General features: G+C 50.6%; 1 protein-coding gene across 2 annotated transcripts in view; it reads left to right on the top strand.

Annotated features, from left to right (window-relative positions):
- The window catches only part of jade2 (jade family PHD finger 2), an 87,252-nt gene that overhangs the window by 4,300 nt on the left and 55,452 nt on the right, over nucleotides 1-27,500 (top strand). For both annotated transcript variants that reach the window (XM_029173440.3, XM_029173439.3), the window contains exons 2-4: nucleotides 6,916-6,979; nucleotides 9,394-9,479; nucleotides 21,377-21,534. In XM_029173440.3, coding sequence (XP_029029273.1) covers nucleotides 6,916-6,979; nucleotides 9,394-9,479; nucleotides 21,377-21,534 — 308 coding nt within the window. The remainder of the gene's footprint in view (nucleotides 1-6,915; nucleotides 6,980-9,393; nucleotides 9,480-21,376; nucleotides 21,535-27,500) is intronic.

Genomic DNA, 27,500 nt, shown 5'->3' with positions numbered 1-27,500 from the left:
GTTGGCCGGTTCCCAGCCTCGTTGGCTCAGACTCACCTCCTTTATTGTTTGTCAGCAGGTTTGAGGACTCGGCCTCATCCTCTCTCTCTCTCTCTCTCTCTCTCTCTCTCTCTCTCTCTCTCTCTCTCTCTCTCTCTCTCTCTCTCTCCTGCTTCGTGCTCGGCGTCTGTAAATCCTGTGTTAATGTTGTGCAGGTTGCTTTCCTTCATTGTGTTGTAATGTTCTCTCCTCTCCGACCGCCCACCCTGAGCCTGGAGTTCTCTCTTCATAAATCTTTAAGGTCCTGCTTTTTATGCTCTTTTGTTTCTACAGCTTCAAACGCTGTAGTTGTTTGTGTGGGTCGGACTTTCAGATGGTGAAATTCAAGCTATAAAATCGTGTGGGAAGCTTTTCCTGATGCCGTGCCAGCGACCCGACTGCTCGGTCCTGAGGGTTTGTGATGTTACACGGTGGCGCTAAGTGTCCTCCTGCTGAACAGTAGAGAGATTAGATGAGGTGAGACGAGTGTGGAAGTCAGACTGACTTGAATGGATTAACGTCGTCTTTATTGTTCACTCAGCGTCTGCAGCCGTAGATCTGATACAAACCAGCGCCCGCTGCTCTGAACTCGTTTTCTGCGTTAAAGCACGTTTTGGTCCAGAAGGAGCGAAGGCCAGATGTTTGGACTGAAGGCGAGTCCGGTGCTGGTTCTGAGAGCAGGTTCTTCCAGCCGTCGGCTCGGCCCACGTTGGCGGTTCCCTCCTCGGGGTCGTGGGAGTGGACGCTTGATGTTTCGCTGGGTGTGAGTCCGTTTGCTCCCGGTTCAATGAGCTGAAGGTTCAGTCACCGTGAAGCCGAGCTCCTTCCCTGAACTAAACGAAGCTCATTATTTTACACCTCGCTCCCGTGAGAGAAATAGCAGGAAACTAATTCACTTTGCAGAGACGTCCTCTGCGTTTGACATGAGGAGCGAGCTTCCTTCCATGCAGCGGTTCCCCATGGAGCGTTTAGGTGGGGGGGGGGTGACGGCAGCATCGCCCAGTGACTCATGACTGCTTTTAGGGGCTTCTGTGCAACGGCTCCGTGCATCAGGAACGTCCTGATGCTTCGGGCCCTTTTGTGGCTGCAGGTCGGCGCCTCCTCTGGACTCACTGCCGACGGCTCAGAGGACGCGCTGATGGGACGCAACGCGTGAAGCGACGGCCCGGAACGGACGTGAGACAGCGTTTCCTGTCCGACGAGACGCAGCCTGGAGGACGCCTTGGTTCCGCTCGGAGCAGAACGCTGACGTCTGACTCCAGCTCGTTCACACTCGTTGGCCGCTTTCTCTCCTTCCTCCGTCTCTGCCTCCTCTCTCACCTCGCTTTACAATTCTTTGTGATTCTTCTCTTTGGAGCTCGTTCTCTCTGCACCTGTCAGAGCCGCTGGTTGTGAACCTCTCACTCCGTCTTTTGCCGACCTGCTCTCTAGTGGCTCCGGCCAAAAATAGAGAGTGTGTGTTTAGCTCTGTGTGTGTGTGTGTGTGTGTGTGTGTGTGTGTGTGTGTGTGTGTGTGTGTGTGTGTGTGTGTGTGTGTGTGTGTGTGTGTGTGTGTGTGTGTGTGTGTGTGTGTACATGCATGCATACGTGTGTGTGTGTGTGTGTGTGTGTGTGTGTGTGTGTGTGTGCGTGCGTGTGGGCGCATACATAAATGTGTATGTGTGTGTGTGTACGTACATGCGTGCATATGTGTGTGTCTTCCTGCATGCCTTCTAGCTCTCGCTGTCTCACTTGTACACACATTAGCTCAGCGCAGACGAGTGCTGCACACAGGCCTGTCCATCCCATTTCATCTCGCCTGTTTTCTCTCGCCATTTCTTCCCCCATGAAGCAGAGGAAATGTGTGTCAGTGGGATGAGGAAGAGGATGAGTGACGAAGGTGGAGAGTAGATGATGGGCAGGTGACGTGTGACTGGAAGGAGACGAGAGAGGCTGAAGGTGGAAAAGTTGTAACTGAAGGATTTCAACTTTTGTTGTGCCCAGACAGGCAGGTCTCCATTTATTCAGCATCCAGATAATAGGCAGAGAAATGCACAGACGCACAAACAAGCGCACAACAAACACACAATTACAGAAGACAGACACACACACGGAGCCTCAGAGAGATGACTTGTTATGAAGCAATTTATATGCAAGGATTTTTTTATCAATGCCACTGACCTCTGGCTCCTCAAGGAGGTGTGTGTGTGTGTGTGTGTGTGTGTGTGTGTGTGTGTGTGTGTGTGTGTGTGTGTCTGTGTGTGTGTGTGTGTGTGTGTGTGTGTGTGTGTGTGTGTGTGTGTGTGTGTGTGTGTGTGGGTCCAGATGTTCCCGTGGTCACTGTCTGTTTCTTGGCTGATGGATCTGTCTGCTGCTCGTCCCCAGAGATACTGTGGGCGTGTGGCTGCGTGCTGCCTGCTCTACAGTCTCTTAATAATAGATCACCGTCATGGGGCGACCATTGTTGTTCGCCGCCGACCTTAAGTGCTGCAAAGTGCTGCAGGACGAACACACCGTCAGCCACAGCGAGTCGACGGAATGGTTACAGACAAACCAGTGGCAACCAGGCAACTGGGCACAAAGAGACAGACAGACAGACAGACAGACAGACAGACAGACAGACAGACAGACAGACAGACAGACAGACAGACAGACAGACAGACAGACAGGCAGGCAGAGACACAGGCAGAGACACAGACAGACAGGCAGAGACACAGACAGACAGACAGGCAGAGACACAGACAGACAGGCAGAGACACAGACAGACAGACAGACAGACAGACAGACAGACAGACAGGCAGACAGACAGGCAGGCAGGCAGGCAGGCAGGCAGGCAGGCAGGTAGGTGGACTGAATGACGAATGGGACGCAGCCACTGGGACGGGGTCGGTGGATGACGAGAGACAGACAGGAAGTCTCCCCGTCGCTGATTAACAACATTGTGCCTGTTTAATGTCAGCTCCAACACGTCGTTCATGAAGCTGATGGTTAACGGCTTATTAAGAAACCACTCGTTGCAAAGCCGCCTTTTGATTGACAGACACGGTCTGACTTCTCAAACCCTGAATCCATCTGCTTCAGAACGATGCTGATGAAGCTCCAGCTGCTTCATCGATGGAGCTGAAGCTGTGCCTCACTCAGGTGTTTAATGCTGCATCTCTTAGTGACGCTCCTTGAGCGGACGTTTGTCCGTGCGACCGGGACGAAGGAACTGTTTTCCTGAAGCCTGTTGGTCCAGGTCCTCTGAGAAGGCGCTGACTCAGCACTTTGTTTTCCACCTGCGCTCGTCCACGTTCCAGTGTGTTTCCGAGCCTGATCCGCCCTGATCTGCTCTTTAAGCGCTCAGTCAGACACTGTGCTCTTGGCAGTGTCATAGTTGGCCAGTTAATTAAGTCCCCAGGCGACTTGGCTTTCCCAGCATGCATTAGTCAGCCTCCTCGCTGTTTGTCTTATTGTAAATGTTTTGGCCTGACACTAAACTATGCACAGGAAACGTGGCGTATGCGGCGTCACAATTAGCACACGTCCTCTCCTGGTCGGTGCCGGCTGCGGACTCGGGCCTCTCTGGTTCTGCCTGAGGCTATTCTGGGTCACGTTCATTGTCCTCCGTGTTTGTTTGTGTGGCTTTCATGCAAATGTCCTGCACTCGTCCTGTGTGGAAAAATGCAAAGCTTGTCCCAATGATGGAGGAGGAGACGCAACGTAAGGAGATGAACTATTGTCTCACACACAGCGGCAGGAAGCCCTGGTCTCTGTTTATAGAATCACTGCGATTATCTGGGCTCCTCTCAAGCTTCTAGCTACGTGCACATCAACAGCGCCTGATCTGGAGGCTGATGCAGTTGTTTAACTTTACAGACTCAGCTGATGCTGCTTGTGATTAGCTCGCTGCTGATCTATGACAGGAAAGACGGCGTCTTCGTCTGGCCTTTTCTTGGACAGCGTGACGACAGCCGCCGTGTGGAAGCTCCTGTGTTTGCACGCGTGCATCTTCGTACGCGATGCTCCTCTTCCTCATCAGCCTCATCCGATGTTCCTGCATCTTTCGGTCTTTTATGCTCTGACTGATGATCTCTGACTGCTCCCTCATGTCTCGCTCTCTGCTTCTCTGATTTCTCCTCTCCTTCCTCATTCAGCCTGTACATCTATTATTTACACGTCAGAAACGTTCGGCCGCACCAAAACCACATTATTTCACAGTATGGTTGTATTTTATTGTTTCCCGCTCCCGTAACGCGCTGATTGACTCTGACAGCTACTGGCCTGCAGCTGTTCTCAGGCTCTGACTCTGACAAAGAGCAGGTTTGCATAGAGCTGGTACAGTATGACAGCATGAGGCAGCACAATAAACACAGTGCTGTACTACTACTGTAGTAGTACTTTAGAAATACTGTGATTATGGCTAAAAATAGCAACTCCTCAACAAAATGCACCATTTCTGTTAAAGTAGCAAAATCTGAATATTTTACAGACGGGCGCGTTTCCTCTCAGCTGTTCTGGTTCAAGTCATGTTTCTGGGTCACATACCAGCCTTCTGTTGTTGTCCCAGTGATGCCGTGCTGTCGTTGCCACGGCTACATACTGTATCAGCCTGGTCACCACCTCCTGAAACCCATGAACCACACCCAGCGTCAAATCATGGAAATCAGCTGCAGCAGCACATGGGGCAGAAATCCAGGATTCATAATGAACTCAGGCTCAAAGGCTTCACTCTGCACCATGATTAGAATGTTCTGATCGCATTTGAACTCTTTCTATTTCTCCCGTGTCTTTTCATGCGCCTCCTCTGCCTCTGGGCTCAGGCCGTAACCCAGTTTAAACCTGCAGTCTGGTTCACTGGGCTGATGCGGATAAAGTTGTACATTTGGGAGTTTTTTCTGTCTCCCTCTCCTCCGTTCACCCGCTCCGTCTCTCCAGAGAACGGAAACATCTCAATCCACAGTGTGGGCTCTGCTTCACTGGACTGATTGAAATGTGCGGGAAAAAGAGAGCGAGCGAGAGAGAGAGAGAGAGCGAGCGAGAGGGAAGGAGAGATCAGGTGGAGCCATCGGGAACGATGGGGAAAGTGAACTGCAGGCTTGTTCCAGCCGTCGCCTCGCGCCTCAGGTGATGTGGCTCCAGAAATGGATGCTGGGTATTTAGGGAGATACGGTGACATTTCCAATTAGCATCAGTTCTTTCACTTTAACGGGCCAGCGGTTCTGCCCTTCAGCGCGCTTTCAGGGAACCGGGCTGCCACCGGGACAAGAAGTTAAAGAGACTGTCTTGTCGACTTACGATCACAGGTCCGGCCTCTATGACAGCTCCGTGTCACAGACACCGAAGCCCTGCTCCGGTCAAAGTCTGAGCACAGACCGTCACCATGGCAACGCAGCACAGCCGTTTTCATCACAACAGGCGTTCTCAACAGCTAAAACGCACAATGTGGAACCGGAACGAGGACGGGCGACATCACTTCCCGACGCCTGTTCTAACAAACATGGGAATCACAGTGGGAGCCGCTGAGGCCTGTCTGCACAACAGGGAAAACGCTGCCCGATTCTCTCACTTCAGCAGCGGCTGGTTCTCGTTGTCAGCAAAGCAAATGAAAACCAAATGTGTGACGCTGAAACTTCAGTGTGAAAATGCACCTCCAGCAACACGTGTCTGAAGTCAGACGTGGACGCAGCCGTGGACGCAGCCGTGGACGCAGTTGTAGAGACGCAGCCGCGGACGCAGCCGTGGACGCAGTTGTAGAGACGCAGCCGCGGACGCAGCCGCGGACGCAGCCGCGGACGCAGCCGCGGACGCAGCCGCGGACGCAGCCGTGGACGCAGCCGTGGACGCAGTTGTAGAGACGCAGCCACGCAGCCGCGGACGCAGCCGCGGACGCAGCCGCGGACGCAGCCGCGGACGCAGCCGCGGACGCAGCCGCGGACGCAGCCGCGGACGCAGCCGCGGACGCAGCCGCGGACGCAGCCGCGGACGCAGCGCTGAAACCTCCCGTTGACCAAACCCGACCTTCGTCCTCCACTCTGTTCTCCTCTAGTGGCTATAGTACATTTTCTCTACAGGTTCTTTGCAGTAGTTTTTATAAATACATTGATGAGCCACTATAAACTTTTCCCCTCCGCTCTCATCTCTGAAGTCAGACTCAGTTTTCCTTCTGTTACTGTTAAAGTGGGTGTAACAGGGTTTGGCGAAGTGCAGTTTAAGTCATTTACAGTTTTACTCTTCAACTGATGGTCGAAACTTCAGTCAAATAGAAGTGGTTGTGTTTATATCTGTGGGCATCACCTCAGTGCTGCTGTGCTAGTTTCCTTTTGATTGTGGTTTAAATATTCATGAAGATAAGAAATGAAACTTTGTTTATGGCTTTGAAGGTTTTGCTTGGACTTTTTACACAGTCAAACTGTGGCTGATGAGACGATGCAGTAGTTTGTTTCAAGTTTCAGAGTTGAGCTGTAACAGTCATTTGGTCATTTGTGCTGGTTTAAGGACAGACTGGAAATCCTCCAATTTCTCATTTTAATAATAACGTGGATGAAATTACAGGCGCATTTAGTTTGAAATGAACTAATGTGTTTTTTGTGTTTTTATTCCATAATACGTAGAAATAAGAAGCTTGTGTATTGAAGCCGTGCGTGAGGCGAGGACTTGACTAATGCAGGATGAGCTCAGTCGTCCGTACAACGACTCCCACTGTATGTGAAGACACAGAACAAGTGCATCTTTGTGAAGCGCTCGCGTGGAGCTGCGCTGCAGTCGTTTTGGCGGCCGTCGGCTGCAGCCTCTGACAGATTGGCGGCATCAGCGCATTATTTCATTAACACTTGTGTTTTCGTAGTGAACATCTTCTCACTCATGATTTTCTCTCTCTTTCTCTCCCCCATCACCCCCCCCCCCCCCCTCCCCCGCCTGCCTGCTGCCCCCTGACAGATGGAGAGCGAGAGGAAGAGGAGGAAATACTCCACGAGCAGCAACGACTCAGACACCACCGACAGTAAGTTGGGGAGAAATTCAGGGAAGTGGTGTGTGTGTGTGTGTGTGTGTGTGTGTGTGTGTGTGTGTGTGTGTGTGTGTGTGTGTGTGTGTGTGTGTGTGTGTGTGTGTGTGTGTGTGTGTGTGTGTGTGTGTGTAGGTGTGTGTAGGTGTCAGAAAGCTCAGCTCCTGTGCCTCCTGTTATGCAGTCAGGGTTTAGTCGACTCCCACAGGGCATTTCTCATATAGACTCTTCTGCCGCCTCACGGTCATCGTCCTCTCCTCATTAAGACTTCTCCATTTTTAAACACAGTAGAAATGTGAACACGCAGCCAGGAAGCACGACACAAAAGTTTGACAGCTTTGGAAAAGCTTTCTGCTTTGTGTGTCATGTGTCGCCAATCGGCAGCTTGAGTCTGTGCATCTCCTGTCAAACTGACTGTCCTCATGTGAGAAGAGTCCCTTCCGTCCCTGCACATCTGGCCACGCGTGTGAATGGTGACCGATAAGCAGGTATCAGCTGATGGATGCGCAGACTGAACCACTGGCAGCCACATTTGTGCCTCACAGTCAAGACACAGACTCAAGCAAGCACTTGGACAAACACCCGTGAAGAGGAACGCTGCGTGATGGGGGAACATCTGGCCGCTCTGACACATCACCATCATTGGCAGCTTCTGATGGAAAATCATCTGATGATAAACAACAGTACAGTGGTTCACAAGCGCACTTGGCTCCTGCAGCTGATCACTGTCTGCAAAATATGAAGATTTAGTCTCTGTGGACAGCTTGCATTCTTTATTTAATTTACAGTTTCATTCTTTGTGGCTTTTTGGCATTTCAACCAGACTAATTCTTGGCATTTCACAGTTTTCATTGTGCAATAACAAGCAAATTGATTAGTTTGGCCGCTGCCCAACGCTTGCAGCCTCGACTGTTGTGTGGTCACAGGTCTGTATGTAAAATGTTACAGCGGGTTTAACAGGCTGTCTTCAGGCCGTGCTTAGCCGTTAGCTCGTAGCTCCCTCTGTTGACTGGACGTCATCTGGGCTCTAGTTGAAGGATGCCCGTCATCATGTCGGCCGCTGTGCACCAAGCGGGACTTTTAATTAAGACGAGGGAATGGAGGTGAGCTCCAGCTGCAGCCCCGTGTGGATTCAGGTGGTGTCAGCGTTTTCCCAGCTCCTGTTGGTGCATCGATGATAGTGATGGGGTCGTGGTCATTTATGTTGTGAGGCGTTTGGGCACGGAGCAGAGTCTGGTTCAGAGCAGCTGAGTTGAGGATTAATGAGGAGTCAGTGCCAACTCATGGGTGTCAATTCATATTTCCAGATTTCGTCCTGCGTTGTGACATTGAACGTGTCACATGTGTAATGGTGGGAGTGTGAATCCGTGCAGTGATGGAGATGTTGCCTCGGCGTAAGCGAAGTGTGTGTGACGGCGGGAAACGCGTGGGTGTGTGTGAGCGAGGACGCATGTGTGTGTTAGCGGCTCCATAGTGTGTGCAGAGAACGGGAGCCGCTGGTTTTCAAAGCCGAGCCTCGGCCTCTGAGCTGTGAGCCGCTCGGACGTCACCGGCAGAAACGAGCCGCGACGGCACCGGGAAACGTGCTGAGTGGGAGTCGGCGCACGTACGGCCACAATGTGCTGCTTCACACGCGCCGGCGAAGGCGTGTGCCCATTAAGCCGCTGTGATGTCATTTAATTGCCAGCGTGATGCAATATTTAACGAGCTTGGTGCTGCACAGATGAAAGCCGCTCCCGCTCCATCTGCTGCAGATGACGACGTATAGAAAGCGGCTCAGATGTCGCTTTTTCCCGTCTTCACACAACTACACGCTGCGTTTGAGGAGGTCTCGGCTCCAGTGTCTGGTTAATTGCCATTAAGTTGCACATTAATGGGGCAGTAAAGGACCACAGTGGACTAACTGCTTAACAAGATGCTATTTATACAGTCATTACGTATTAAAGCCCTTAATAGATCATCATCAGTCTGCCTCAGTTAAAGCCTGACTTGCAGCCGCAGGCGTCGGAAGCGGCGCAGCCCAGGTTTTGGCTTCATTTCACCTTTGACCTAAATTAAAAATAGCCTTTTGATGAGCAGCTTTTTTCTGGATGGTCAACAGCCCAGTCCCTGCGCTTCATAACAGCTGCAGTGGGTTTTATTGTGCTCGTATTGTAAACTCTTTTCCTTCAAAAACAAATTTCTCCAGCGGGACAATAAAGATTCTTTGCGGTGAATTTGAACACACGCTGCGTAAATAGAGTCTGATCTGCAGCCAGAGACCTGCTCCTCATTTCCAGCATTCTCTCATACGAAGGCATTCCTAACAAATCAAACCCAGGTCTGTTTGTGTGGCGTTCTGCTTGGGAGGAGCGTGGCTTCACGCACGTCGGCTCGGAGTCAGACTCACCTGTGGCTCGCTGTCGTTGCAGGTCAGGTGACTTCGTGGTCCAGGTCGTCCCAGAACGCGGGCACCAGCAGCACGTGGGTCCGAAGGCAGCACAAGAAACCATCAGAGGTGAGTCGGGCATCACAGCATGGAGCAGCAGCTGCTCAGGTGACTGTATGTATGAAGGCGTCACGTGAGCTGTCCGTCGCCCGCTGCTGCATTCAGGGACCGCTCAGAGTGTGGTTTATCCGCGTTGTCTAGGTCTTGGTTTCAAAAGTTCCCACGCTTCCCTAAAAACAAAAGCTGTACAAACCAAACCAGATCTGAAGAGTCACCACGCCTTTAGTCACTGAAGTCCACGTCATTTATTTATGATCCCTGTGCGTGCCACAAATTAGACAAAGAAAGTGCAGAACCAAATCTGTGGGATACAAAATGTCACCGCGAGGTGAATCCACCGAGAGCTTAGTCTGGAGGCTCAAATAGCACATTACACGCGGGGAGATCACGCCCCGAGCTCCACGAAGGCCCTGGTTCAGACAGCTGCAGACATATATCATCTCTTAACTGGAATAAACACTTGTGTCCAGTGTAAACACAGCCGTCCCCGTCACCGCAGCTAAATCAACGCAGCGCTGCGACGGCACAGCCTGAACACCGGTTGCAGCGTCCGCTGCGCCACGAGGAGCCGTCTGCGCGGCCCGGTGGGGAAACAACGCTCGGAACCGCCTGCAGCCGCCCACTCGCTCGCTCAAGTGGGCTCAAGTCACTGTTTGAAGGGGTTCACGCTTTGTGGAGCGAGTTAGATCGGCTTTTAAATATCACATCAGATTAGAAGAGAACAGAGCAGCCTTGGAAGGCGAAGACGCTCAATGAGACTCTTTAAATACAATCTGCAGAGAGAGGGTGACTCTGCTCCTCTTCCCCCTCAAACCCACAAACATTGAGTTGCTTTTTGTTATTTCGCTGGAGAGGGAGCAGAGGCAAGCGGCATGTTGCCCCGAACCACCCTGAAGTACAAGTCATCAGCAGAGCATCTGTCATGCCTGTGCTTTAAAGCGTCCTCCCCCTCAGCTCCATCTAGTTAACCACAGGCTGTTGGAAGGTCCTGTCAGCAATCAGTCTCTCTGTAATTACCACTGCAGCGCTCGCTGTGACCCGGGCCTTGGCTGAGGAGCCAGGGGCCACGTTCCCTTTCATAGCGCTGCCTCCTCGGGGCACACTGCTCTTTTGTAGGAGCTAATGCTCCTCCGTCAGTGCATGCGCTTTTCCAGCAGCAGCGGCTGAAAGGTGAGGTTTCACAAAACATAATAACTCTGATGAAGGTCAGTGAAAATATGAAAGTCGTAAATGGTGAGAAGTGAATTATTGCCTACCTTACATTTGCTCCCATTGCTTTCGTGCCTACAGGCATGTGTGTTTCCTTCTTTATTAAATTCTAGGTGAAGCCATTGTCTGGTTTGCTTCATGTTGGTGGCAGCAGTGAGGTTTGATGAAGCCGTGAGGGATTCTTCAGCTGCTTTGGGCTCGAGGAGGTCACTTCATGCAGCCTGCACACAAAGCACTTGTTGGATCATCAAGCTGACCCGCATTTGGAGCCGCTGGGTCAGATCCGGATCTGCAGCTCTGTGGAGCAGCGCTGCTGCATGTACTGAACGCGTGCAGTTAACACAGTGAACGCTTCACAGGACAAAAGTCACAACCCTAATTAAATATTAGCCATCTTCTAATAGCAGCTGCAGGAAACGAAATAAGTAAAGCTATTATACATCAGTGAGGCAACAACCAAATGCCACATTTACATGTGGCATTTGGTTGTTGTTGTTCTCAGATCTCATTGGTTGAAGCGGAGGAGGCAGTTACAGCTCATCAGAGTCAAATTGTCCCACATTCACCTGTTTCTCTGCATCCATACAAAGCGTTGCAGTGCAGTGCAGGCGCGAGGCCGTCTTCGTGGCACCCTGCTGGGAGGAACGCGCCGTCCGGTTCGCAGAGCGGTACTCGCCCGTGGTTCCCGGAGGTGGCGGATGGGAAACACTCGGCCTAATGACAGCGTAGTTCGCTGCTAAAAATGGACCTTTCCTATTTGCGCCTTCGTGAGTCTTTGACTCCAGCTTTGACTTGTTCTCAGAAGTGGTTTAGAGGCTTCACTTAGCGGAAGGAGGACTCCGTCAGAAGCTTCCTTTTTTGAGCAGCTGTTTTTATCTTGTTTTAGTTGAGCGTTTAGTAAATTATGTAGACAAACAAGAAGTGATTATGACATACAGTGAGCACATTTATTCTGGTTGATGGTTATTGGCAGCCGATGAGACAGTGAAACCCTGTGTTTTTACAGTAATGTCCTGTAGCTGCAGTGGCGCTGAGTCAGCAGTCGGAGCGAGAAGGACCTTTTAAGCAGCTCTCGCCCCGTCTCACCCCTTCTTCACAGAAATCCCCTGCTCCGCCTCAGGGGACTGCAAGAACCCAGCACACACGAAGGAGGGCCGTGGTAACGGTTCTGTGTTCACATTCACGGTTTCAGTTCACCATTGGTCCAGTTATCACATAATCTACTTACTGAGAAGATGCCACTAGATGCAGCAGGTGCTTGTTACGTGTGTTGATGTTTCACATACAGTATCGCACCGGATGGAGACGACTGAGCTCAAAAGACAAATACAGATAAGGATCCTATGACGGGAAGAGTCTCTGGCCTCGTGCTTCCTTCTTCCTCCTTGTGTTTGATGGTGAAGTTTTCTGCATGACCTGTTTTTCAGTAAGAAAAGGTGAAGTAGACGTGAGGCATTGAGAAAGTAAAAGTTGAGCTCCTGTTTTGCACGCGACAGATCGTTTGATGAGCTGGGATCCAAACGCAACACCTTCAATTCACAGTTTTGCAGCTTTGGTACATTAGCTGAGCTGTGATGTGCAATTAGAGCAACGGTTGGGTCGGAAAGTGACGGAGCTCATTCACAGCTGGGAGCAGCAGGAAGGTGCGAAGCGTAACAGGAAGTGCTTCGTTCCTCCAGGACCAGGATCACGTGATGCTGCAGTTTTTGTTTCAGACTGTGTTCAGAAATGCGCTGGTTGTCAAACAAGACGAGATATGAGGCGAGGAAGGAAGTGGTGATGATGATGGGGGTTGCTAAGGAACGGGATAGCACTTGTTCTATGTACGTGTGCAAACAGACGAGCTGTGAGCGAGTGTGACTGTTTGTGTCTGTGGTCGAACTCGCTCCAGCGCCCGTCACAGGACGAGGGTTCGAGTAACGCATGAATGACTCCTAATGTTTTCGCTTTATTTCCGATGGTTGGAAGCTACCGAAGCACGTTTAGATGATGATTGATGTGATGATAACAGCTGCTTTGTGTGACATCAGTTGAATCCACAGTCCTGCAGAGCTGTTGAAAAAAGAAGTCCCTCGAGGACCGAGACTGGAGACGTCTACAGGAAGTAAACCAATAAAGCTGCACGCCACGATTTTACACACTTACAACGAATCTGTTTGAGTTTAATAAACACTTTTCAGCAGCGTGGCCTAATATTAGTGTTGGATGTTTGCGTCCTCTGTAGGTTTCCCTGCACGTCTTTAGCGTTAGCGCTGTGCTTGGTGACAACGATGTGACAGAGTGGGTGCAGATAAAAGTCTGTGTGAATGACTTTAATACCGGCGCTGCAGCGGAGACCTGTAATCAGAAATAATCTGCTGAAGCTGACGGCGCTGGAGTGTTTGGAGAGCGGCATCGAGCGCTGAAATTGAAAACAGCAGCCGCCATCGTTTTCCCCCTTATTGCTCGCAGTTGTTAAAGTAATATTGCAATAGAATTAGGACATGGAACATTTCCTCGGGCTGTTGAGAACCGAGTTCTCGCCAACAACTTGCATGTTTGGGAGCAGGATCGCTGTTGCGTGGCAGCTGTGTTCATCCAGATGTGCCGATGTTGTAGGTGGATCCCTGTGACGGCCACGACGCTGTTGTTTGTGTGAACGCTTCCGAGCCTGGATCCAGCTGATCCACCGGATCCACTGGATCCATCAGATCTATCAGATCCAGTGGATCCAGCAGATCCATCAGATCCAGCGGATCCATCAGATCCAGCGGATCCAGCGGATCCAGCACATGCGTGGAGCGTGAGGTCACCGTGCACACGGGGGTCAGCGCGTCCTGCATGCGTACGTGTGTGCGTGTGTTCCAGCAGACAAGCAGCTGCTGCAGCTCGTTACGGCCCGGTGCAAACAGCTGTGAGGCTCCACGGCAACCAGATGCAACCAGATGCAAACAGCCGCGCCGCGCGGATGAGATGCTACAGAGTCTCTCACACGTTCGCGTTCTCTGCTTGGACGGAGCTGAGCATCAAACACGCAGCCAACGCAGCGTCACGGACCCTTCAGGGACGATGACGGCACCAGTGACTGGGAGTGAGGGAGGGAGGGGTGAGTGTAGACGTGACGACGGACCCTGCGCAATGAGAACAAACGGAGAGGTTGGTTGATGTGAACATGAGTGGACCGAACTCGCTGACGTCCATCGTGTGACCTGCGGCAGCGCCAACACCTTGGGCAAATAGTAACAGCAATCAGATGGAGTGTGTGGTTTCTGAGGAAGTGAATGTTGTTGTGTGTCTGTGGGAGTCATTTGTCTCCTGTGTCTTTTCCACTGAGTCATGGCTGTTACTGTATCTGCGTCTGTGTGGTTCGCCCATATTTATGTTTCCACCCGTGTGTGATGGTCGACGGCAGCTCCTCCTGGTTCCTGAACCGGGCCTCTCTGTAGAGACCGTAATGAAGATCAGTCTGTTTCCTCCTATTTGTCCCAGGGCTCCGGTCGGTGGAGGCAGACGGCCGCCACCCTCAGCCTGATTCATCCTCTCTTCATCCTCTAGGGTTTAGAGAGGAAAGGCCAGGTTCCAGACCCTCAGGGTTGAAGAGTGGTAGAAAAGCATTTGTCGGAGCAGATGAGACACAGGAGCTGCTGCTGGAACTCACTGAACATCACCGATGAAATATTAGAGCATCTGACGCTGGATTCTTCCCATCTTAAAGACCTTTGTGATGAGTGGCTGTTACTTAACATGACTCAGCGCCTCTTAGTGCTGGAGTGGGCGTTAATGTGAAGCCAGCTGAGACGCTGCTGTCATTAGCAGACTCTATTCACGGGTCGCGTTTGCTTTGGCTCCTGCTCAGAACCCGACGGTGGCGTCTGGCGGCGCGAAGCGAAGCAGCCGCCGCCTCCAGAACCGCCGAGGGTCCGGGCCGCGTTCAGGTCCCGGCTGAGAGCTGGTTCAGGTGTGTTCGTCCGACCCGGACCCGAAGCTGCTGAACCTCGATCAGCTGCAGCCTCGTTTATGCTCGTTACTCCTCATTAGTGAATTCTGACTCGACCCAATCGAGTTGCAGCAGACGGAGCAGCATTAATCATGCAGTTGTTTTGGTTGTTACTAAAAAACTAGGTCACATCTCCCCACAGATCTTTCTTGCCATTTCACCAAAGTGTCTGTCTGTGGCTGCCATGCGAGGAATGATATTTACATCAGACTGGGAGGGAGGCTCATCCCTCGCCTCCTTGGTCTCCTTCACTCTTTCTTGCCAGTGACCCAGTTTTTTAACCTTTATTTATTGAAGGGAGTTTTTCTAAGCGTGCTCATCCTCTCTCTCTCTCTCTCTTCATGATTTCTACACGCTTTCACACCTGGGAGCTGCAGAGTACAAGCCCCACTTCCACCAAGCAGGTCCGATGGAGCAGTTTGGAGCTTGTTCACCTTGTTCGAGTGTGTGGTTTTGTCAGAAGCTTGAATTTTATGCTAAGACACACACTTTTCATAAATGTGGAGTAATGTCCTGCCTGTCAGGAATGTGTTTATCTGTGATGCGTGCTTTGGCATGTGCAGCTGCACAGTACAGCTATTGTGTCTGACATTTGTTTGGAGGTTGAATGCCTTGCCTAAGGGCGTGTGAGAAGAACAACCTTTCCCACACTCGACTCAAGCCCAAGCAGCTCTGGGCTCCAGGACTCCTGGTCCACTCACGCTGCGCGGTTGAGGCAGACCTGGTTCTGGTTCTGCTGGTTCTGGTCTTTTCTCTGCTCACTGTGGTATTTCTATATAAACCTTTACGGTATTTCCTGGAAGGTATGAAGTGCCTTGCTGTGATTTGGTGCCTTTTAATTAAAGTTTCTAGATTTCTGCCTCGTGTAGAAGGAATTCTCCATCTGTGAATCACTGCATATCTGATTCTGGAGATGAACGGAGGGCAGAGTTTGCACTTGCCAGAGGCCAAAAATCACATCTGTTCAAATGGAGGAGTGCAGACAGTCAGTCAAAGCCCCATTGAGTTGGAAACAAAGCTTAATTGCGTGACCTTTGAATGAAGCCTTGGCAATCAGCCTGCCCTTGGCGTGGAGGGGAGCGCCGCCGCTCCGCGCATCATTCAGGCCACGACTTGTGATGAGGAGCCGCTTTTCAGAGAAATCTCTAAAGGACTCGTTCGCTGTCTCGTCTCACGCTAATGAGGGGCATAGATTGTGGGCTGAGTGGCTTTTCAAAGCCCGGCGCTACGTAGCTAGGCTAATAGCTACGGATGTGACATTTCAGATGTGAGAGGAGAGAGGCGACTGTGGAAAGAGCAAGAGGAGGAAATCCTTTCACACTCTATCAAAACCTTTCTGTGTTATTTAAAAAGTGTCAAGTCGGTGGCGGCTGTTGATGTGATTGATTCCGTGTCGTTAGAAATAACGTGTGTATAATAGCAGTGACTCCCTCGGCTGTCGCCTTTGTGCCCTTTTCCCCTCTCATCCGTCCGGAGCTGAAGCGCGGCTGAAAGCTTCTTCTGGGCTGTGCACTTTGTGCGCTGCGTGGTGCCTGACGCACAAAGAACAAGCTGCCACGACTGACGTCAGGCGCCGCGAGTGGGAGAAGGAGTTTGAACAGTAACTGGAGGCTCGGCTGCAGAAATCATAGGTGTTAAACTGACTGGAGGCATTGATGGCTCTTCCTCAGACCTGATCCAGACGCGTGGACTAAACCCACGTGCACAATCAATGCTTCCTGTGTTCTGCAGAGCTTCGAGTCAGGCAGCTGTGATGAACGGATGATGAAATGAGCCGCTGCTGCCGGCGTCATGACGACCTGGGCTACGAGCGAATCCGGCCCTGAGCGTCTTCTTATTGGAAGGAACTGATCCTTCCTTCTCATCCTCTCGTTTTTATTGCGTTTCCTTCTTCATCACAGTCAGAACCAGCGTTTTCCAGGAAAAAAACGGTGGAGCCTGAATAAGATTTTTCCTGGAGGAGCATCAGGAAAAGTCGCTGGCTGGTTCGACTTGGACGTTAGTTCCTCTTCTCTCTTTCTGTATTTGCACCGTTCTCCTCTGTTTCATTGGTCGAAGGTGTTAAACCAAATGTTTTCTCTTCTACTTCGTCCCATTTCCTCCTCTTCTTCTGTTTAATGTATATCACTGCTTTCCCTGCGTGAGGACGGAGGCCATTCTGTCTGTTTCTTTGCCCGTTAGCGTCCGCTCAGCTTCACTGCTGCACTATTTGTGGGTGAGGATTCGCAGTGGAGTTGAATAAAGTTTGGCTGCTTCATAAAGACTGTGGTTCCTGAGGACTTGCCTTTCTGTCACTGCCCAGACGTCATCTCTGCCGAGCAGCGTCTACAAAAATGCAGGAATGCATCATGGTGGTGACCCGAGTTTGGCTCCTTCCCTTTAACGTCATAAATACGATGATGTTTCACAGCAGGGGGCTCAGGTGTGCTCTGTAATTAAGGCTCGGGTTGCTTAAATGCATCATTCTGCTGGGATCAGACACCAGATTAGTGTGTGAAACCCCTGAGTCACGGCACTAATGCACTGATCTCCTCTCGTCTTCCCTCCTCTCTCACTTGTCGCCCGCTCTCTCTCCTCCTCTGTCTTTGTCTCTCTCTAATCAGCCACTCGGCGCTGTGGACTTTCTAAAGGGCCGCTCTTCAGAGCCCGTCCCGTTGCCGTGACGAGGATGCTAAAATTAGCCTCCTCTCTGTGAGTCAACATCTGCCGTGACGCACGGCGGCGCCGGGCTCCTTTCTTCACCTGCACTTCTCATTCCTTTAAACCCTGATCCTTCTGCACGACCTTTGACCTGTTCACCAAGCTTCCACTGACATCAGTCCCCACAGTGTCACCACTTAACGCAGATCTTCCAGTGCCGCTGACCTTCGGCTCCGCGTGGGGTGCTGTTAATTATCGCGCCGCTGCAGCTGCCGTCGCGTGTTCCGCCGTCTAATAATAACAGCGTGAAGTGAAGGGCAGAGCAGAGCAGAGCGTCCTCCCCTCCGCTTCCTCCGTTTCCTCCTCTCCTTCTGCTGCTCTCGTTCCTTTTCACGGCGACATGCGAGCGAAGCGATTGTTTCCCTGAGATAAACCGTGTGATGTCACTGGCCTTTAAAAGCCTCCGTCACCGCGCGTCAAGGGAAAACACTGAGTGGGAACACGGTTGTGCTGCGTGTGGGTGTGAGGCCTCGTCACCAGTGGGAGACAGCGTTTTGGAGGTTTGAATCGTGAATGTGTGAACGGGCGCCTCAGGCTTCTCTATCGATGGCCGCTCCTCGACGGAGACGCTGCTCGCTGGACGTGTGAACAGCAAAACACAAACACGCGTGTGACACAGATCTGTCAGGTCACATCTCAGAGTAAAGAGCAGCAGAGGAACGATACGCTTGACGTCTCGTGTCCCAGTGGTTGGAGTCGGTCCACGCATCCATCCACACTCTGCTGTTTGCCACCATCACAAACCTGCTCTCTGCCTCCTCTTCCTCCTCCTCTTCCTCAGCAGTAGTTGTAGTAGTTTTAATGAACAGTTTGCAGGCAGTATTTCTTAAACACATTCACCCCCCCCCCCCACACACACACACTGTCATGACTGCTGATCTAGATTGGGCCTAATGAGCGCCTTGCCTGCCTGTAGCCCATAACTCCCGTCCCACCGCTCGCCGGCCGCCATGCGTGCGCCCTCGTGCTCGTTGGCCGTTTCTCAGACTACGTCCGACCGTGTGTTTTCTACAGTCTGTGTAAATCATCGTCGGAGCAGTTTGGGTCTCATCGCTCCACCCAGCCCAGTTGGAAAGTACCAAGAAATCCTGGTCAAGCGGGTGCGACTGTGTGCGTCTCCACACACGCGAGCTGCATAATTTGATTGTTGCTGAATCGCGGTTTGGAGATAAACTTATCATGTGAGGTGCAGGATTCCCAAAGTAAACGATTCAGCTTTTCAGACGTACAGGAGCTGCAGAGAACGGAGCAGCAGATGTTGGCGGCGTCTCCAGTGTGCGGATAATTGAGAGAGGGAGTAAATGAAGCCGTTGCCTTTCAGCCAACCTCACTGCAGCATTTCCACAGAATAATTGGGTGTTTTCACCTTTAGCAGCAAAAAAATGCATCAACAATTTTGATGAGCAAGCATCTGAAAACACTGGATTACTGTGACGGGATGAATTAATGGCACGTCTGGCATCAACTCCACTTATTTGTTTGTATTTGCAAGTAGCAGAAATGGCAAAAACCTCAGAACGGAGTTATTTCTCCTGATTGAAGTGGAAAATCTCCCCAGCAATAAATAAATGCACAAGAGAAGAAGAAACGTCTCTAAGAGTAATTACAGAGCCCGGTTTCCACGGCTGCGTCCGTCCAGCAGAACCCGCCTGAACGGCAGCGCTACCGCCTCAATAACTCTTCATTAGTCGCTCCGGCGTCATGCAGCCAAGTGCTTTGCTGTGCGTTTTGCTAAGTTTTTGCATGAAATGCAGCCGACTTCCACAAACACTCACTCCGGTCCAATCGGCGCCGCTGCTGTTCGGTTTCAGCCTCGTCGTATCTTTGTTTCCACCTGAGCTCTGCCCTGATTTGGGAACAGCCTCTACCTGTCTTTTACTAGAGCTGCTCTTCCATCCTTCACTGGGTCCAGGAGCTCTCATAGAGGACAGAGGGTGAGAGAGAGAGAGAGAGAGAGAGAGAGAGAGAGAGACATCACTGGAGCATAAAAACACAGCTTGCAATCGTGTTTCCTAGACATTAATTAGCTGCAGTCATTCCTGTGTAAACACTCAGTAATAAAAGTGATTTAGTGCCATTGTCTCTTATCTCTTTTGTCCCTTTGACCTCCTTCATCCCTCCTTTTCTCCCTCCTTTGCTCCTCCCATCCCCCTCTTGTCTCCCATCTTCTTTCTCCTTCAGTCTCTTTCTTTGCCTCTCGACTCCCTCCTTCGTGTCCTTTCTTGTTCTCTCATCCCTTCATTCCTCTTCTCTTGTCTTTTTCTTTCCATCTTTGACCATCAGTTACTTTTTCTCTTCTTAGACTCAGTTTCCAGAGAACGACGACTGACGCACTCCTCTCCTCCCTTTTTTTCATCCATTCTTCTCCTCCCCCTCACTCCTTAGCTGGTGCCCCTTTTTCTACCTTCTCTTCCATCTTTGCTGGTGAGATGTATTATAAAAACCAGAGAATGCAGGTGGAGGAGAAAGAAGAGGGAGAGGAGGAGGAGTGGGTCGTTTTCTCATGTAGCCGAAGGGGAGAGCGGGATTCATCATGGCCTTGGCTCCGTATCTGCAGACACTTATTGCAGTTTTACACAAACACACACACACACACACACTCGCAGGCGGCTTCTTGCTCCGCTGCATTATTTATTCTTGCTGGCTGCAGACAGACGAGGCGGCCGAGCAGCAGCGGAGAGGATGCAGCCTTTTCATACGGTGTCATCCTCGTCTGTCCTTGTCTTTCATCTCTCCTTCCACTTACATTAATACCGCTCCTCTTTCTCGCCTCCTCTCCCTCTCGCTCTCTTGTTTTTCCTCCTGCTTAATGATTCCTCTTCTTCTCGGCAGCAGTCTGTGTCCAGCGGTTGGATCAGAGTCACCATAAATGTTCATAAATGTTCAGCATATTCCTGCTTCTTGTTCATTCTCTCCATTAACTCGCCCTTTCTCTCTCTCTCTTTCATGTTCGTGTAGGTTTTTTGTTCACTTTTACCAGGTTTTGGTTTTGAACCTCCTCATTTGTCCTAGTTTTATTTGAGACGTGAATCTAGTACATATTCATTTACCACCATGTTGTCAGTATCACACAAGCTATATTCATGTATTATAAGATGAATTCTCATTAAAATGCTCTTTCCTGTGTATTTCCTCTCACTAGTTTTTCTCTGACACTTTTTGTGTCTCTTAGGTCAAAATAAACAAATTAATAGGCCACATTAAGGGACTGGGGGGAGGGGGGTGGAGGTTAATGGAGAGACAGAGTGGGGAGATGGGGGAGCAGGGCGGGGGGGCAGCTAATAAAGCAGGGATGAGGAGGCTCAGGAAATAATGATAAACCACGGGGTCAGCGCTCGGTTTGCTGCCGCTGTGCGACGTTGTGTGGTTGTGTGTGTGTTCCAGGCGCATGTCCTTGACTGCATCATATCACCGCTGCAGGTCCCACTTAACACAAGGTTAACATCAACATTTTACCTCAGCGCTTTCTCTGAACGCAGCACTTCTTCCTCTTCTTCTCTGAGTGTTTTGTTCTGTCAGCTTTTTTTACACTTACGAGGGCAACAATGAGCAAAATGAACCCTGAGCAGCTTTAATGTTCAAATTGCAACAACTAAAATTAAAGTTGCAATTAAAAATTACAACAAACGTTTATAATATTTAAAAACAATGAACCCAAAGATTTAGAGTTCTGTTTTCAGGGTTATAAGGTTCAGTTACAGATTTAAATATAGCCTCAGTAATATATTCTTACAAAAACATAATAAAAGCTTTCGTGGAAAATCCCAGTTCTCTGAAAACCACAGCGGCAACAGGTTCTTAGCAGCCAAAGATGTGGATGAGTCAACGCCACAAAGTGTGTGACTCATGTTCTGCTGAATGTTACTCAGCATCTCCTCACGTGTGTTTTTCATTTCGCGTTCCTTATTGTACACAGTGTTAGCTTGCAGCCTTGTTGCAGAAGATGCACCGTGTTGAAGCCAGGAGGAAAAGCTGCTGTGTGGAAGCACAGGACTTACGCCTCGCTTTGTGCTCCCTGCAGGTGTTTCGCACTGACTTCATCACAGCCATGAAGCTGCCGGACTCGGCCCAGCTCGGCCTGGACGACTTCTACGTGCTCTCAGACCCCTGGAGGCAGGAGTGGGAGAAGGGAGTGCAGGTTCCTGCCAACCTGGAGGCCATTCCAGTGCCTGTGGTCAGGTAGGACACGCACTCACTCCACCCAGGCCGTCGAGGAGCGAACTTTGACCCACTAAGATGTGAGAACAGAGAGACTTCAGCCTCTGGTTGCAGGGAACCGCTGAGAGCCAGATTGATTAGACCCGTAAAATGAGAGGTGTGTGAGCAATTAATAAGTGTGATGAGTTAGCAGACTTACTGTGGGTTGAGCTGAGATGATCAAACAACGCACATTTTGGAGCAGCTGTTGCACATGTGAGCTTTTTGGAAAGGTCTGTGATTGTACTGTACATGCTAAAACTACAAATACACAGAGAGCACACGCAGGCAGAGAGAAGCTGGCTGACAGATGTGTGCAGGCGTGCACTTCAACCCACTTGTGTTCGCTCTCGTGGTGCAGATTGGTCTGGTCTCTCTCCCAGTAGGTTCTATCTACTGCAGCTGCTCCACATGCCCGTGTGGTTTGTTTGGTGTTCTAGGAACTAATGAAAATGCTCAGACTGCCTGGTAATGGCTCAGACATGTCACACTGGGAGGCCACACACACACACACACACACACACACACACACACACACACACACACACACACACACACACACACACACACACACACACAGTACAACACTACAGCTTGTTTTTACCTGCCTTTCAGAGGAGGCTCAGAGTCACAGATATAAAACAGTAAAAGTTACTAAGTCTAATCCAAGCAACAACATCGAAGAATCGTAAAATATTGTCAACAAAACAAACCAAAACATCACTAGTCCTCTGGGTAATTAGCAGGTTCTACCTTAAATGCCGCAGGTCTGAACGGTCAGAGAATCCAGCGATGGCCTTGTGCTGTATCATCACACCAGCAGCTGTTCCATTCATCCTGGCTCTACTGCTGCATCAGCTCCGTCCTCAGGGCCGCCGTTGTTTACATTATGTAACAGGTTAATGCCTCAGTAGACGCTCATGAGACACGCAAACAGTATGAGGCCTGAAGGCAGAAAGATGCATGAGCAGACTGGGGCTGAGGAGCAACAGCAGTGAGATGGGTGAATGGAGGCTTGTCTTCTACCTTCTGTGATCACGTGAAGGAGTGAAGAGTGACTGAGCTGATGGGATCGGTTTCTTCGTCTTGATGCTTTTTCTGCCTCTTTGTTTCTGCCTCACACTCAGATTTCACATGTTTGGGCTGAAACCAGCTTGAAGCTTCCTTGGTTTTGCCCAGACAAACCTCTGCGGTCGGACAAGATCTGCAGAAGGAAACCGTATTCCCCCACAGGAAGTGATGCTTTTTGAGCACGAGTGTAAATATTGGTGTGAAAGAAAGGCTCCAGTGCTCCGTGAGAAGTGAAGCTCCTAAGTGAGGCAGCCGACCCCGTCCCAGTCTACAAACCAGTTACCAGCAGTAGAAAGCGTCCTGCCCCCAGTGTGACCAGTGTCACGTGCACCGAAAGCAGGCGCTGCTGCAGCAGTTGTCTGGAATGGAGGAAATAAGCAGCAGCAGCAATGACCACAGAGTTCACCGTCCAGATCACCTGTGGAGGCCGAGCTCCGCCCCTAAAGCGACCCTGGTGCAACGGCGCCAGTGCCAAAGGTTCCTCCCTGCTGGAGGTTCCTCCATGGCTCCTGCTAGCGCTAGCTACTAATAAGAGATATAATATATACTGGGTTTACAGCACGTACAAAATATTATATAATATAATATAATATATAAACATTATATAAAAATGAATAAAACTGGTCAGTGTAGCAACAACCTAGCGTCACCGCTGTTCAGTCCTGGAGGTAAAACTGCTGGTGTTCACTGCTTCATCACACATCACTTAAACGAAGATGTGAGATGTGAGTAATAGACTCTTTGTCACGTGAGATGTTTTATCTCGTGGCCCCGTTGGACGCGTTCTTGACTTCTGCCACCGTGACGCATGGCCGTCGTCCAGGAGGCAGAAAACACCTGTTGGGCTCGTATTAACATGTGTTAGCACATACCTTAGCATAAACAGGCGGCGAGGCCTCCGCCCCAGCTGTGCCCTGTAGCGCCTGTAAACTCATGCATGAACCCATTTAGCGGAAAACACGGACTGAGGAGATTACTTAATATGGTGAAACCGCCAGCAGCCGGTTACGCAGCTCCGCTCCAACCCTGCAAGGTAACAATTAAAAGTGAGCAGGAGCTCAGCTCCGTCTCCGGCTCCTCCACTTTTCCCTTTGTATCTTTTCTGGTTTCCTTTGGCTGTTTTCGTCCAGCCTTTTCGTTCCTCTCCTGCTGATATCTTCATCTCTGCCCTCTCTCTTTCCCCCCTTTCCATTTTTCCGGAGGCACAGACACATTTTTCTTTTTTTGATGACTAATGACATCATCTCCAAAAACTGTTGGCGAGGAGAAGGGCTGCAGGCCCCGTCTGGCTTCCACAGCGCTCCTCTTCCACATTTGCTTCTCCCTTTGGACCATATTTGGCTGCTGTGGCAGCGCCGTTTTGCCGAGCGGTGGAGAGGTCGTTATGGTTTGATGTTGTTTTTATTTCCTCACTGAGGAGGAGGAGGGGGTGCTGCTGATCTGCCTCCTCCTCCTCTCCATCGCTCTTCCTCCTGTCTGGACGCCGGCCATCCTTTGTCTTCTTTGAATTGATCCTCCTTTCTCTCTCCCTCGTCGTGGTTTTGTTGGGGCCGAGTGGAAGTAATTAGCCGTTGCGTAACTCTGGCTGTGTGCAGACAGTGAATGGGGCATTGGCAGTGACTCTGCAGCCGCGTCCCCAGCGACGAGCTCCGCGCCAGAGAGGGAAACAATTACACATAAACACCAGGAGATCCAGAGCTTTTTCTCAAAAGGAGATAGTGGTTATTTTATTTATTGCTTCGTCCTCGCGGCCGCGCTGCTGCATGTGAAGCCGTAGCTTGTGGTCTGTGGACTGTGTAGAGCTGTGACCACAGGCTGCGTCACACGGAGAGTCTCCACTGAGGGGCCTTATTTACAGCTGGACACTCAGGTTTTTATGAAGGTACATTTCTGGAACATTTCCTGCTTCAGTGCTGTAAACGGTTTATTGACGTTTTGACAGCCTCCATAGAACACGAGGTGTTTAAAGTCACACTGAGAGCAGGTCGGATGTGTGTGTAGCTGCCGGTGACGGCGGATCAGGTTTCTGTCGTCTGTGCATATGCAAAACATGCGTCATTCTGGGACGGAGGCAATGCAAAAGCTTCAGTCAACAAGCCCAAGGCTTCCTGAGACCCGCTGTGTTGATTTATGTTTATGAGCAGTATTTTATTCATCATAAACAGCCCAGACAGAGCAAACTGTCTAAACATCCCAGAGTTAAAACAAACCCACATTACGTAAAACGTCTCCACAGGATGAAACGCATGAACCTGTTGCATTTCAGTGCTGCAGCTCTGTCCTCAGTCACATGATGTGGTGCGACGTCCAGCGTTGCGTTCAGGTGTAGCTTCAGAAGGACGTGAGAGCGAGCGTCATTTGAATAGATGCATTGTTATGAATATGGTGCATGTAAAAGCAGGGCTGCTACTGGTAAAACACACACTCTGTTTATTTATGTAAATAGTTTCTGCACAAACAGACACGCTGTCTGTGGGTGAAGCAGACAGTTCAGCAGTGGGTCACCAGGCTAATCAGCCACTAATAGCTCAGCGGCACAGATAATGGAGTGAAGCCTGCAGCAGTGAGATGCGTGCGGCGACGGGAGGACGACAAAGATGGAGGAGGCTGCACGTTGTGTGCTGCCAGCCTGTTTCTACACACATTCCACTTCATTATTGTGCTCGCTGGTGCTCTTGTCATATTTTGACTTCATTACTGTAAATTTGATATCCTCGCTTGCTTAAAATAGATTTTTTGGGTTGCAAACAGTTTTCCTTTGACACAACAAACCACAAGTTTGCTCATTAGTGTGTTTGTGTGCATCCAATGAGAAATGCCAAGAAGGAAAGTGTGTGTTTCACTTTTTTATCTGTTTGGAGACGACGTTTCACCGTCATGACTCACAAAGAACCTTTTAAAAGTTGGTTAAAGCGAGGTTTTAAAATACACACTTAATATAATTCATCCCTTCCATGTCTGCAGGACTGGAATACATGGAATAAGACAAACAGGCAGCTAACTGCTGATTTAGGAGCCTCAGTGAAAGCAAAGCGCTGGTGGTTCGAGTCCCCGTGGGGCCGTAACGGCCCACGCAGCTGCAGCCTCGTCCTCGGGGCCTCGCTGAACTGAGCAGTCACTTACATGAGCACGCTCATTAGGTGTGTTTGCATGTGTCACCATCTGGAAAGTCCCCAAGAAACCCTGTGATCTTTCCAAACGTGTCTTCATCAGATCATAAGAACCCAGAGCCGGGCGTCGGGTCAGAGGGTGCACGGAGCTGTGGCTCCTGATGCGACAGCAGAGGCAGGGATGAATGAGCAGCTAACGGCCCGGCTTGTGCTGAACCTGCTGCTTATGTCCTATGCATGAATGATTTGGGGCCTGGCTGCTCCAGAATCTGGAGGGGCTGGTTGGTCAGAACCACTGTCCTGCAGCTGCAGACGTTACCAGTCCGAGTTATTGAACGCACGTCAGGCCCGAGCGCGTGCAGGTTCATGGTTGACGTGTGGGAGGTTGGAGGAATCGTCTCCTGCTTTTAGCAAAGAACAGCGTTCTGAGTTAGTCGTTATGTTGAGCTGCTGACTCTTTGACTCATTGTTCTCAGATACATTTTCAGTTTCGTTACTGTTCATTCACCTGTTGTCATAGAGGAATAAAGCTTTTCAGTCATAGCACTGATGGCAGATGTTTCCTTGTGTTTCTTATGCGTTGCATGTTTTACTGGTGATACTTTGTTTCACTTCACAGGAAACAGCCTCTTTGAATCAGGTTTTTTTGTTGCTCAGACTTTTTTTTCTGATATTGTTACATGCGTGTTTGCAGTTTTTCTGCTACTTCCAGCAGAGGCTCCAGATAATGCACGTCCTGCTTTAATAAACAGTAACTATATTAACCGCAGTCGTCTCAGCGACTTCATTAGCACAAACTGCTCCTTCAGCCAGATGAGCCCATGCTTGAATCGGCCGTTGGACACAGTAAACAGATGAGCCCATGACTTGGTGACCTGCTGACGGTCAGTCATGGTTGCGACACAGACCCAGGTCGGCCGCAGAGCGCCGTCATCGTGCAGCGCCGGGTCAGTGGGTGGACTCCTCACCACAGGCTGATTGGCCTGGTTTTGCTTGGACGGAACATGCATGTGAGTGAACGCGAGAGCTGTGTTTCCTAAAGTACAGGCTTCGGAGCCAGTTCGGGCTGCTGCGTCTGTATCTGCCGGGTCCCCATGACAAATCTAATAACATATTGTAACAGCACAGTGAGAGCGCGTTTGATCTGTTTTCTGGGGAACCAGGCTTAATAAACTTCCCACGGAGGAAACCATAACGGCAAACACATAATAGCACGTTCTCCTTGTGGACGGGTTGGCGTCACTGGGTTCATCTGCGGCTCAGGAGACGACCTCTGTGACCCAACGGCTGGATGCCGCTGGTCCACACTCGCCTCCTGATGGAGCGTGGGCTCCTGTCTGTTGCCTGTGCCCCGGTTCCGGTCCGTTAAGGTCAGTGGGCTCCTGTTTGTTGCCTGTGCCCTGGTTCCGGTCCGTTAAGGTCAGTGGGCTCCTGTCTGTTGCCTGTGCCCTGGTTCCGGTCCATTAAGGTCAGTGGGCTCCTGTTTGTTGCCTGTGCCCTGGTTCCGGTCCGTTAAGGTCAGTGGGCTTCTCTGCGTTGCCTGTGCCCTGGTTCCGGTCCGTTAAGGTCAGTGGGCTCCTGTCTGTTGCCTGTGCCCTGGTTCCGGTCCGTTAAGGCCAGTGGGCTCCTCGCCACAGTGCAGGTTTCCTGCCGCACTCACCCGCCGACCACAAGCAGCGGCCGCTGCCTGGCTTCTGTGGCTGGTTGAGTGGTTGAATGAAGGTTCAGTGGTTCAGTGAAAAGCAGAGGAACCCTCATCACAGCAGT

Source organism: Betta splendens, chromosome 14 (assembly GCF_900634795.4).
Source record: "Betta splendens chromosome 14, fBetSpl5.4, whole genome shotgun sequence".
NCBI classification, from domain to species: Eukaryota; Metazoa; Chordata; class Actinopteri; order Anabantiformes; family Osphronemidae; genus Betta; species Betta splendens.
Note: the sequence above shows the minus strand (reverse complement) of the source record. Positions and strands in the feature narration are given on the sequence as shown.